Source organism: Hemitrygon akajei, chromosome 21 (genome assembly GCF_048418815.1).
Source record: "Hemitrygon akajei chromosome 21, sHemAka1.3, whole genome shotgun sequence".
Taxonomy (NCBI): Eukaryota; Metazoa; Chordata; class Chondrichthyes; order Myliobatiformes; family Dasyatidae; genus Hemitrygon; species Hemitrygon akajei.
In genome coordinates this window covers 44,801,918-44,816,217 of record NC_133144.1, presented here as the reverse complement: position 1 = coordinate 44,816,217, position 14,300 = coordinate 44,801,918, and the positions used below count along the sequence as shown (strand labels likewise).

Sequence of the window (14,300 nt, the reverse complement as noted above, 5' to 3'; positions counted from 1 at the left end):
TAGTTGGGAATGTGATATAAATACTGAACTTGCCAATGATGGTCAATGATCTTGTTTTTGTGAAATGCAAATTGCAGACTCTACAACAAGAAAGGTTCATCTGGATCCTGTGGCACTGTATTTCTACATTTACTTTGGGAAATAGGGTCTTTAAGAATGCAGCCAAGCAAAGAGTCTAAATGGTGTAATGAAATGAATTCACTTCCTGTGGAGCAACAGCCTATTAGAGTAAGGGGACCTGGTCATGATATGCCCACTGGGAAAGAACGATTACATTGAATTTCTCTATTCTGGTAGGCCCTGGATTTTCAGTCATTGTGTAAAATCAAGAAAAAATTATGTCTTGGAGCCACAGTTGCTTCCCCTTTTTAATGTTCTTAAAAAATAAAACTATTGTAGATGCTTGTTTATATTAAATCCTTCATCCTTAATGTTATATGAATATATATACTGTAAACCCAATTACCTTGCTGACCGAAGAAAAGATTCAAGGATGTGCTCACATGCTAATTTGAAAAACAGCAATTTCCCATTGACTCCAGGAGTACCTGACCCTTGAGGCTTGAAGTGGAGAAGGAACAACCAGAAGCATAATCAGAACCTCGAGCCCATGTTTTGGGAGCACGCAGGAGCCCATTGATATGGGTGAAAGGAGCACACCACCTCACAAACTAAGCACCCACCCACCCTGTCAAATACCTCCTGCCTGTCTATTGAAGAGTCTGTAGTTCTAAATTTTTAATATTTATATATTGCACAGAGTAGGCCCTTCAGTCCTTCGAGCCATGCCATCCAGCAATCCCCCGATTTAATCCTCGCCTAATCATGGGACAATTTACAATGACCAATTAACCTACCAACTGGTACATCATTGTAATGTGGGAGGAAACTGGAGCACTAAGAGGAAACACACGCAGTCACGGGGAGAACATACTAACTCCTTACAGGCAGAAGCAGGAATTGAACCTGGGTCACTGGTACTCTAAAGCATGCTAACCACAGTGCTACCATTAGTATTTGTAACCTCAGTACCACAGATGGGAGTTGAAGCAAGTCATTTTTGATCCTGAGTGGTTGCCTAAAAAGGAACCTAAATAAACTTTAAAATTATATTTTAAGTTAATCAAGAAACTGCTGGGAAGTAATCAGCTTGTCATGTTAAAATTTTTTTGACTTGGCCTTTTTTCAGTCAAGCCAGAGAGAGCTCAATACCATCTCCGCACCTGATATTATACACAGAGCTATGCGAGTCATTGCATACTTAATGCATGAGGCTGCCCTTGGGACCAGCTAGGTGGCATCATCATGAGCTGAGAGAACGTACTGTTGATCTAAATATGGTTCTGGCTAGCAATTTGATCTTTATTTCTTGATCACTGATGACACATAGAGGGTAACCTGCAAAAACACAAAGAGAACCTGCAGATGCTGGGAATCCAGAGAAATGTACACAAAATGCAGGAGGAACTCAGCAGGTCAGGCAAAATCTGTGGAAAGGAATAAAGCATTGAAGTTTTGAGCAACTTGCACGAGTTCCGCCTGAGTAATAATCTAGTGGTGTGAATGGACAACCTCATGAATGTCTAATTGTCAACTGGTTGAGAATCAGGCGGATATACTGTTAGTGAGACACTGAATTATCTCCCAAGTGGAAATTAGAAATCGGCCCCTTCAAGTTCTAAAAGCCACAGTGGTAGTGGGGATAAGCTCCCAATGGCTTGCATCCCAAATAGCCTCTGACAACCAAGTCCAGCTTCTGGCCTTCACATGTGGCTTAGCTACTAAGCCTAGTGGAACTGTTTCTACTGACAGGAGAATGGACAAAGGCAGATCACTGGCTGATCTGGACAGATGGGGCTCGTCAACCGTGGTTGGTAGTTCACCTCAGAGAAGGAAAACTTTGATCTCAAAGCTCTGCTGCCTTGCGGTTATACCTACTCATGGGAAAGGCTTCAGGAGTAAACCCCAAGGAAAAATCTGAACCTGGATGCCCTAAGCCAGTCCTGCATTGAGTTCAATGCTTACTGGCCACTAGTAGCAAACTGTATTGGTCTCTGCTATACATTTGGGTTCATCAGCTGTGTGGAAAAAGGGAGCCTGTTGCATGGACAACAGCTTGCACTCCATGTCATACTGCCCTGGCTCGTGTACTGGATTTCACGTCACGTAGACAGCTAAGACACGACATCCATGGTCGGCCTCAACCAACAGGGGGCCTCAGCCTTGGAAGCTAGTCCGATGATTTATAAAATAATAAAATAATTCAGATGTTTGCAGGCAGCTTAAGCTTTCAAGTTCAGGATTTGGTCTGTAATGTTAGAACAACTGTTGCACATTAGTGTGTGGTTACAACATTTGATCCTGAGAGTGAGAGGCTTTAATTGTGAAGAGGAATGACAGAAGCCACTGCTTTATTCAGAAGAACAATCAGCTACAAGAGAAGACCTGTGAGAGGGGTTCAAAGGTATTTATAAATAGAAGCAAACTTTTTCCACTGGTAGATATATCAACAACTATGGGGATAAATTTACAAACGTCATGGAAAAGGTAGTGGATTAAGAGAAGTTTCAAAGCAGGGGTTTGCTGTGACAAGGAATGCCTGACCAGAAGCAACAGGAAGACTGAATTCAAAAAATATTTTGAAGAGGAAATGGATCAGATGCTAAAGGACTGAAATGTAAAAGGTTTTAGCAAAGTACCTGTGGTCGAAGCAAAATGGGGCTGTTCTTTTACTGGATGTGATCTCAACTGTTACTGGGAAATTCTGTCACTTTAAGGGCTGATTAACATTTGTAAAATGAGACAAAATTATTTGCTCTCAAGATAGGTTTCTCCAGAATGTGAGCAAATGGCTTTGTAGATCCTGGTCCAACAAGTGAAAAAACGAGGATTGCTTTGAATGTAACATCAAAGACTAGTGGAAACAGAACTTACAATAATAGTGAATTTAATAAATATTTTAAAAGGGAAAATTTGCAATGCTGTGGGAAAGAATTGGGGGATTGGAACAAACTGGATACTTCTTTCAAAGAGCCAGCACAAAGGAAACCGACCAAATGTCTCCAGATTCAAGTGCATATATTTATAAAATGTACATAACAACCTAAATATTTAACCAAGAAATGTGCTGCATTGCCTTAGGTCACCACGAAATACTGGATACTGTGAGATCTTTCTGGCGAGGATTCAGCAGCTGTGCTTTCCCATATCAAATACCATATCACTATTTCCACCCATTTCAACTAGCGGACAGGAACTTGGTTCAAGCTATAGTTCAAAGAACAGTCGTTCAGATACTGTGGCAATGATGAGCAGTGCCTGTGCCCACAGATAATACTCTGTTAACTGATCTAGGTGATGTCACCATTAACCAAGCTAAAATGCCAGCAAGCAACGTCCGAAGAACTTCTCACCTTTCCCCTGGTCAGAACTGCATATTGCTTATTTAAATTTCCTTATAAACATTCAGCCGAGGAAGGGATGTCCTTAATTTCATCGGCAGAGTGAAAGTGACCTTCTCCCTACCCAAAAACAAATAAAACTTTTCTCTATAATCCACTATGATTACATAATGGGATACAAAACTGTAATTAATTGTTGAGATAACATTTAGAAATAAATTATAGTAGCATCAGAAAACATTTCAAATTTCTGCCCTTTATAAATTCATAATAATTTTACGAATAGTGAAGAGAGACCTTCAGAGTCTGCATTATAGGTTTTGCAAACTTCTAAAATATTTCATTGTTATTTTATTTTACAGTTTACTTTGTCTTGTCAGAACAATCCATTCAATTGATGTTTCAATGGGTAAAAATTGTTGAAGAGTTTGCAATGTCAGTGCCTTATGTGATGATGAACTGAATCTCTGGCTCTATGTTCATCTCTTTGATGGCCTAATTCTCCCTCTGTCACATTACCTGTCATCACCACTGCTTCAACCTGTTTTCTACTAAACTCCCTAATACATGCTTAAATTAATCTGAATCCTCATTCACACTATTTATCCTCTGGCTCTCAGTTCAGTTTGTGTTATTATTAAAATTAACAGCATCATGTTCATATTCAAATCCTTGCAAGTTCCAATTCAAGTTTGACATCTGTACATTTCTGCAAACTTGACTTCATGTATCTTCTATTTCTTTCACGCCAGTATTGGAAGTTGTGCCTTACATTGCCTGCTCAGATTCTGAAAATGACTCAGCAAATGTCTCTGCCTATTTATCTCTTTCCTCCCTAAAACCTACCTCTTTCATTCAAATCTAAGAGACTATTTCCAAACAACACACACAAAATGCTGGTGGAACACAGCAGGCCAGGCAGCATCTATAGGGAGAAGCACTGTCGACGTTTCGGGCTGAGACCCTTCGTCAGGACTATTTCCAAATGCGGTTTAGTGTTCACTTTTATCAGGTTACCTCTGTGAAATGCCAGAATACTTTGTCCTTGACACAGTTATATTAATGCAACTTGTTTTTGAGAGTAGTTTCTGTTGTTCCTCTCCATGCCTTGCGGTGCATTGAGCGACAACATTGCCATTTCTTTAGCATTTTTGTCTGCTTTTTTTTAACGAGGCTAACTTGCTAGCTCAATGCTTGGTACAGATGGAAAGTGTGCAAGGAGCCAACCAGATTCGAACCCAAAACCTCTTGCCTCGAAATCCGGTGTGGATGCCTCTACATCGGCAGCCGACTATTTTTGAGAGTAGGGAGCCACATAAACCGGTGATTTCAAATTTTAAAAAATACATATTTCAAGGTTTCAACTATTTCATATGATAAAACTGAACTACCAAATGCCAATGCATGTACTGTTATATCTAAGGTAGTACTCAATATTAGTTGTGATGTATTGAAATTTTGAATCACTGAGAAATTCCACAAGAACTAAATACTATTCTGCATTTCCGAACATTGAGTAAGCTTTGATTGCTTTGGACATATATAGTGGTGCTAGAAAGTTTGTGAACCCTGTAGAATTTTTTCTATTACTGCATAAATATGACTTAAAATGTGATCAGATCCTCATGTGTCCAAAAACTAGATAAAGAGAACCCAATTAAATAAATAACACAAAAATATATACTTCTTCATATATTTTTTGAGAAAAATGAACCAATATTACATGTATTTGTTGGGAAAATATGTGAACCTCTGGGGTAATGCCTTCTACAAAAGCTATTTGGAATCGGGTGTTCCAATCAATGAGATAAGATTGGAGGTGTGTGTTGTAGAGGAGGCCTGCCCTATAAAAAAGACACACAAAGTCAGGTTACTGGCAGCACCTGTGCTTCTCTGGAAAGATCTCTTTATGTGCACCATGCCTCGATGCAAACAACTTCCAGAGGCCCTTCGAAGAAGTATTGTAGAAATGTATGAAGGTGGAAAAGGCTACAAAAGCATTTTAAAGACCTGACTGTTCAACAATCCACAGTAAGAGAAATTGTCTACAAATTGAGGAAACGCTGTACTATTGCTACTCTCCTGCCACCTGCAAAGATCATACCAACAGCACAACATGCAATGCTGAAGGAATGGTGTTCATGGAAGGACTCCATGGAGGAAACCACTGCTCTCCAAAAAAAGAACATTGCTGCACCCCTCAAGTTTGCAAAAGACTACCTGGAAGTTTCTACAATGCTTCTGGGATGACATTCTGTGGACAGATGAGATAAAAGTTGAACTTTTTGGCAGAATTGCACATTGCTATGTTTGGAGGAAAAAGGACACTACACACCAATACCAAAACCTCATCCCAATTGTGAAGTATGGTGGAAGGAGCATCATGGTTTGGGGTTGCTTTGCTGCCTCAGGACCTAGACAGCTTGCTATCTTTGAGGGAACTTTGAATTCAAAATTGTATCAAGATATTTTACAGGAGAATGTCAGGGTAGCAGTCCACCACCTGAAACTTAATAGAAGTTGGCTAATGCAACAAAACTATGATCCGAAAGACAAGAATAAATTGATAAATGGTTTAAAAAAGAAAATACATGTTTTGGAATGGCCAAGTCAAAGTCCTGACCTTAACCTTATAGAAATGTTGTGGAAGGTCCTGAAATAAGCACTTTATGCAAGGAAGCTGACCAACATCCCAGAGTTGAAGTAGATTTGTAAGGAGGAATGGCCTAAATATCCTCCAAGCCAACATGCAGGACTGATCAACAGTTACCAAAAATGTTTGTTTGAAGTTATTGCTATACAAGAGAGTCACACCAGTTACTGAAAGCAAAGATTCACACATTTTTCTAACAAATACATGCAATATTGAATTATTTTTCTCAATAAATAAATGCGCACGTATAATGTTTTTTGTGTTATTTAATTGAGTTCTCTTTATCTAGCTTTAGGACTTACATGAAGATCTGATTGCATTTTAGGTCACATTTATGCAGAAATAGAGAAAATTCTACAGGGTTCACAGACTTTTCAGCATCACTGTGTTTACTTTAAACCAAATGGACACTGGATATCACCTCGAAGAGATCCAAATCAATGCTCCTCTGTTGTCTTATGAAACCTTCCTGGCTCTTTGTGAACAAGTTGGCTTCTTGCTGTTTTGCAACCTCTTTAATTGGATTGCGTCAAATTTTTGAACAAATTGGTGCCAGAATGTGTCATGACACCTGTAGTCTGCATCCAGCCTCACCCTCAGGTGTGCTGATTGTTAACAGCAAACGATGCATGTCACTGTGTGGTAAATATATTTGAATTTTGAATCATTAATTAACAGAGATGCTATGATCATCATGATAGCCTCAAACGTCCAAGGACTCAATCAACCAATCACTTTTCTGCTGCCCAACTTACCTCATTGTCCTTCTCCAGATTTTTCACAAACTATTATTTCCTCCACTGTCACCGACAATGTTTTCACTGGCACAAACGAATGGAGAAAATGTCTAGATTCTTGACATGTGAATAACCCTTGGTTTCTATTACTGCTGTGCCTAACTTTAAATGTTAAGTGCATTCTGCAAAACCAAATCAGCAACATAAATTTTGCTCAGAATTATTGTTCTTATTTCCTTTGAAAATGATCTCCCTTTCTCCCACCCCTTCACTTTTTCTTTGCTTTCATTTCACTCACTGACAGTAACCCTCATTAATATAGCTTCAGTAAGACAAGATTTCTTCTGAGCCTCAATCCATTCAGCTGCCCCTAATTCTGAAAGATAAGGGTGCCCATCTGCTTGTTTTGAACTGTGATTCAGGGCAACAACAGTATCTACTACTGACATTACAAATGCAATCTCTGCATATTCTACCCTGAAACTGACTACGATATTCAGTAAAATGCAGTCAATGAAAAAGAATTGATCAATCTGAAACTTCATTGAATTGGTGCACATTTGCAATTGCCTGTAAATTGGCTCACAGAATCAACAATTATTTTCACTCTCCTTTGGGATATGAGGAACCAAATACCCTGAAAAGCTGGAAGATCTGTGTTGGTAGAAGAGACTATGTTTTGGGAAGTCTCTGATCCAAAACTGTCTGGTCACAAACCTTTTATTTTTGTATCCTTTTTACCATCTATGTTCACCCTTTCCAATGTGATTATTGTTCAGCAAAGTATCTAACTATTGATCACATTCCTAAGGAAATACTAAAATTGAATAAACTGACCAAGGAGAATTACAGAGTTATGCTGTACAGAAGGCTATTTGGCCCATTGTTCCTGTGCTAGCTATATGAAAAGACCATGGATATACATGAGCCAAAGGAAGAAGTGAATTTGTAACATGCCTTTCAGAGCCTCTGAGTATCTCAACTCAATTTACAGCCAATGGAGTACTTTTGTAGTGTAATCTCTTATGCAGCACAAGTATTTAGCGACAAATATGATTTATGTTCAGTATTATTTCAGAATGGGGACAAGGCCAAGAGTTAAAACAAAACTTCAGGATTTCCTCCCCTCCCTCTCCCATGGAGGGTTGTCTTTGACATCTGACCTCCAAACATTTTGCAGCAAAAGATGTTTGTCTTTGCTGGTCTATGGAGTGATTCCGTCTGAACTAGCGGGTTGTCTTTTATGTGCACATCTCTAATAGCCAGCAAAAGGTTTTCACCGAAAATAATATAATTTGCTTTGTATGTATATTTATATTGCAGGTTGAAGTGGTCATGCTGGAACTGAGGATGCCACTGATTCCATGCGCTGGGTTTTAGCAACAGGGTAAAAGAATATGATACAAGCGAAATCCCAATTAGAGTTTGGCTCCTGTAAAGCTCCCAGAGGTTCGCACACGACACCGTTCAAAGTTAGTTTGACTTTACCCCTTTGACATTCTCCACCCGCCCCGTAGTTTGAAATCAAATTCTAAACCAACTGCGTAAAAATCAGGTTCGGCATGGTCACAGTATATTTTTTAAAGTGTATGTGTGTGCGTGTGTGTGTCCCCAAAACTATCATAATCACTTTACAGCAGAAAGGTGGGAGGGGAAGGGAGTGTGTAGCTTTCTTAGATGAGCGAACCCGGGGTGTCTCTTATTATCAGAGTGTCTCTGAAGGGGTGGCCTCGTGGTGAGTGTCTTCCTCCCTGGCAGGAGATCTCTCTCTGCAGCAGGGACCCTCTCCCCCCCCCCCCACCCCAACTCGTGTAGTGTTTGGGGGCTCTTCCTTAATCGATCTGCGTTTGACGGTCTCTCCGTCGGGTGCCTCTTTCTATGAGCGGGTACCTTTGGAAAGGATCTCTTTCTCTACTGATGGGCGTTTTCTCTCCTTCCCCTGCGAATTGGCGTTCCCATTTATTGGAATATTGATCACCCCGAGTTAGAGGGTAAGATTGTCGCTTTAACTCTCTCTCGCGCGCGGTCTTTCCCTCCCGCTGACTTTTCTGGAGTACATATCTCTTTCTGGGGTTCTCTCTCTCTCTCTCTCTCTCTTTGGCAGTGGTGACTCTCTCTGGCAACGGCGACTCCCTGGCCGCGGTGGGTTATTATACTGGCTCGCTGTCCTACCTTGGCGACTCGAAGCGGCATGTTTAGGTGGGATCCTCCATGTAGCCTGAAGCCCCAGGGCGCCCCACCACTAAGGGTGACGAGGATTTCTTCCCCGGTCCCCATGACCTCTCCCGCTCTTCAGCAAACGCTGGGTGCCTGGGAAGTCTTCATGGCCCTGATTCACCCATCTTTCACATCTTGTCCGAGCTGGCTGATCAGGCGCTGGGAGGTCACTGCAAGACACCAGTCTCGTGTCTCCTCTCTCCCGCAAAGCCGCAACAAACATAAGGGGCTCTTGGTTCAAGGCCAAATTTCAACACATGTTGCGTCAATCTCACAGCGCTGCTGTGGAAAGATCTATCTATAAGGAAAATGCAAATGCTTGAGTTCAGGGTTAAAATGTTGCCTGCCGAAGAGCCTCTTATTGGTTTTATCTATTTTGTCACCACTAAGAACACCATAGACACATAGCTGGGGTTCGAGATCAAGTACACGTTGGTCATTATTATACCCAGGGTCTGGACAGCGAAAATATTGCGGGACACTTGATTTAATACAAAAACTGGATTGTAAAAGGACAACAGCCGTTTCTGGTGGTTTCGGGAGTGGTCTGGATTCTGATTAAAATTTGGTTTAGGTTGTAAAGATTAACATTCTGTATAATCATTGTAGTTTTGAATGTGCCGAATCTCGCAACGCAGAAGTAGAGTACATTCATTATGCAAATACGAACATGCAAATTACTCCTCCACAACATTTATGCAAAACATTTTTAATTAGGCTGACGCCTTTACTTAACGAGGTATTATGCTGAGAAAAACAAGGACCTTGCGACCGTGCAGCCAATGACATGCTTTCCTGATCTCGGCTGGAAATGAAGCAGCCAATATGAACATAACAGCGATTTATTTTAATAAGATTCTCACACTTTACGGTTCTGATAAAATTTAAGCTGTTTCTTTCTCCACGGGCGTGCCGGACTTTCATTATCTCCAGCCCTTTCATTATCATTCTGCTTTCAGAGTCCCCACCCACCTACCTTTGCCCTTTCACCTGAACTCACCAGTTACCTAGTAGCTTGTGCTGCACCTTTCTATTCTGGCTTCTGCCCTATTCCTTATCAGTCCTGATGAATGGTCTCAATCCAAAACGTCGATTGTTCATTTTCCTGCACAGACGCTGCCTGACCCGCGGAGCTCCCCCAGCATCTTGCATCTGTCATCTCCAGCATTTCCTGATTTTATTTCAGATTTCTGTTATCTGCAGTGCTTGCTTTTTTGCTTCTCAATTACCCCTTTGTTATCTGTTGTGTAATAGTTTTACTGGGATCCTGTATGTTCTCCTGTGAGGGCGGACAGGGCCCAAGGGTACTTATATTACACAGGAAGGCCATTCAAACCATCAGATCCATGCCAGCTCCCAACAGGACAAATCTATTAGTCATTTCCACCTCCTTATTCTCTGGTCCCCTGTAATTTAGTTTCTCACGTGTTCACTCACCCACAGTAAAGGATAATTAATGGGCTAGCATGTCTTCAGGATGTGCAAAGAAACGAGGGAATCTGGTGGGAACCTACACTGTCATGGGGAGAATATGCAAACTCCACTGGGCAGCACCCTTATTTCATATCAAAGCTGAATACTGGGAGTGTCATCGCTGATAATAATATAAAATAGCTAAAATAACTGGGCCTAGAACACAGGCACTCTTACGACTCAAACACATTTTTATATTTTACTTGAACAGAAGGAGAACAGCATGGCTCCTGACACACACACAGTTCCGAAGGCTGAACAGGAAAATGCTATTTTTATACAGTTACAGGTATTGACCATTTGATAAATTGTATACTTCTGAATTCCTCACTGGCAAGATCAATCACTGTTCACAATAGTGTCATTAAAAGTCAATCAAAACTTCAAGCTGACAACCGATGCTGTTTTGAAGTTAGTAAAGCAATTGTCCCTGAGGTGTTGGGTGTATTTCCCATCTTTCCATTATTCCTATCTTGACTGTTCCTGCACCCACTACTGTGAAAAGGGAAATGATGTTTTTCTAGAATCCAGAATCTAGGTTGATTAAATACTGCCATATCAGTTCTTCGGACTTGGATATTCTTTATGTTCAGATCAAGTTCCAGGAGCTTGAATGCGCTGGCAAAAGCATCCATTATGCATTGCAGATCCTCCTCAGGATAACAACCTCTCCCTCAATGTCCAAAAAACAAAAGAGCTGATTGTAGATTGTAGACAGGCTCGGCCCAATCAACATCAATGAGTCTGCACTTGAGAGGGTGAGTAGTTTCAAGTTCCTCAGTATACATATCACAGATGATCTTCCCAGGACTGTACACACCGGCTTTGTGGCAAAAAAAGCACAACAGCATCTCTTCCACCTCAAGTGACCGAAGAAGTTCGGCATGGGCCCCCAAATCCTCAAGACCTTCTACAGGGCCACCATTGAGAGTATCCTGACTAGTTGTATCACAGTCTGGTACATGAACTGCACCAACCTTGATCACTGGGCACTGCAGAGAGTGGTACGGACGGCCCAGCGCATCTGTGGATGTGAACTTCCCTTGATTGAGGATATTTATAGCAGCAGGTGCAGAAAGAAGGCCTGGAAGATTATTGGGGACACCAGTAACCCCAATCATAAACTGTTTCAGCTGCTTCCATCTGGCAAACACTTCCACAGTGTTAAAGCCAGGACCAACAGGCTATGGGACATCTTCTTTCTACAAGCCATTAGACATAAATTCACATATCTGTACATTGCAACAAAGTCATAACACAAAGATTTTTACTCCCTCATGTTGTGGGATGGATGTAAGATTTAAATATATTCTAATTCTAAAGAGCTCCACCCCCACCCCATCTGTTCTATAGCGAATCTGGACTCTTTGTGGAGGTCTTGTCCTGTGAGGTGAAAAATGGTTGCAATGAAAATGGCAAACAGAGTTGGGGCAATGATGCATCCCTGTTTGACCCTGGTCTCAACCTTAAAAATTGCTGTTTCAGAGCTGCGGTTGCTGATGACTGTCATATCATTGTTTAAGAGCTGCAGGATCTTGAGGTATTTCTCCAGGCACCCAATTTTGGACAGTACCTACCAAAGGGCAGGGCAATTTACGGAGTCAAGAAAACCCAAGCCCTGCACCAACCTGCTTCAGATCTAGCTCCTAAACCTCCAACCATCCAAGCTAATAACATCCCTCTGGAGAACACTAATCATTTCCCATTTCTTGGCAGCCTTCATTCTTCAAGAGCCAACACTGCCTTGAAATAAATTGCAGAATAGGCTGTGCAAGTGGGGTTTTTGTCAGGTGAAAAAGAGGGTTTTTGAAGATCGGGATATCAAGACCACCACTAAGCTTCTAGTCTATAAAGCTATAGACCTCCCCTTCTTGCTATGTGTACATAAAATCTCTAGAAACTTACCATCAAAGAAGCCTCCGAAAGATTCTGAGAGTTAGCTGGAAGAACGGGCATACTAACTCCAGCATCCTGGAGGATTCTAAAATTAACTCCATAACCACAATCGTGATTCAACACCAATTGCGATGGGTCAGCCACATCATCTGTATGCCTGACTCCATCTTCCCTTAACAACTCCTGTTCAGTCAAGTCACGGATGCGAATTGCATTCCTGGAGGGCCGAAAAATCAGTTCAAAGACAATATCAAGACCTACCTGAGGAAATGCCACATCAACCTGAAAGGAAAGGAGAAATTAGCACAGAATAGAAAAAGCTGGAGAAGGACTGTCTATGAGGGGACTGCACAGTTCGAAGGATAAGCAGCTGAGACCAAGCGGCCTCAATGTAAGGAGAGACTGGGAAAGGCCCAACCAGCTACATCCACCACCACTTCAATGACCTACACCTGCCAACACTGCAACAGGACTTGTGGATCATGGATCGGCTTCTTCAGTCATCTCAAAATCCACAAGTGACCAGATCAACCACCAGCAGAGGAATCATTCTCACCTATCTGTCTTCAATAAGAATCTCACTTGAAAGGTCTCCCCTGTCTGGGTTTGGCATTGTGGTCACATTCATCTGAATGTCGTCTTTAACCCTTGCCTTACCACAACTTCCACAGGAGCTGAGAGTCAGCAGTTCCACCACTGTTCTTTATTTAACAATTAAAAAATAGCAAAGTGAAGAACTCCCTCATTTCTGCACTGAAAGTTAAATTGAGATTACATGCTTAAATATATGGTATGTGCTTGTATTTTTTGGCAAATTTTCTTGAGTTGTAAGTATTGAGTTTTGCAACTCTGCTTAGCAGAGAAATTCCACAATGCTCAATACATATAAAATTCCTTATTTGTGTATTCTTCACAAGCAGCATCAAGAAGAACAGCTGCGATGCTGTGAAAATACCATTATCTCCAAGTCCCACCATCTAAACTAGAGTAGCCTGGAATTTCCTGATATATATCTAGCGCAATCACCACAGGGTGTGTCGCAGCAACAAGATTTTTCTGACCTTTCTCAGTACAAAGAATAATGTCACTGAACCTCATATTCCATGCAGGGGAGTCCATGAAAGAGGAAGTGTGGTTGATGAAAATGTTAATTTCTGGTGTTTTCAAATCAAGAATCCCACCTTTTTTCCCCAAACCGTCTTGTCAAGTTCTGCTTGATCCCCATCCTGAAAACAACTTCCAACCAGGTCAGTGATTCTTGATAATTTCTTTTTAGATTTGCAGCCCTACATTTCAATTTAATTCAGATACTACCAGTCCAACTCAACAAGGATTTTTTTTTGAGATTTTCTTTGACTTACTTCTATTGTCTCAATCTACAAAACATTCTAGTCTACTTTTGAATCTCATCTTTTATCACCTTCTAAATCTTCTTTGATTTCCTGAGTGTCTGAATTTTCCATTGGGGAGAACAATGTATAATGGAAAAATATATTTCTGGCTGATTAATAAGTTGACATGGAGCAAACACAAGAGATTCTGCAGGTGCTGGAAATCCAGAAACCTGATCTGCTGAGTTCTTCCAGCATTTTGTATTTGTGACTTTGGACATAGAGTATTATAAGTGATCCATTATGGTGGTGAATTGGTTTGTCCAATGTGGTTTGAAATGCCACACAGACCAACTTGCCTTGATTCTTTCTGAGAATTCCAAGCAAAAACTCCAGGCTTAGCCTAGGAGGCAGGAGTACCATCACTGAACCAGAGATTCCAGTCCCAACTTGTATAACCTGCTTCCTATTAAATAGATTGGATTAACTCAAAGTTGGTTAAATGACTTGTTCTTTTGAACAGTGCTTTTATACCTTCTAGAGTGAAACCATTGGAGACTGGTCTAAAATAAAGAACTGCTTATAAATTAAT

General features: G+C 41.0%; 1 protein-coding gene across 1 annotated transcript in view; it reads right to left on the bottom strand.

Moving 5' to 3' along the window:
- The window catches only part of synpo2lb (synaptopodin 2-like b), a 45,648-nt gene extending 36,425 nt beyond the window's left edge, over nt 1-9,223 (bottom strand). Inside the window, exon 1 of the mRNA XM_073025323.1 lies at nt 8,964-9,223. Coding sequence (XP_072881424.1) covers nt 8,964-9,068 — 105 coding nt within the window. The 5' untranslated portion in view covers nt 9,069-9,223. The remainder of the gene's footprint in view (nt 1-8,963) is intronic.
- Between the last annotated feature and the right edge of the window lie 5,077 nt (nt 9,224-14,300).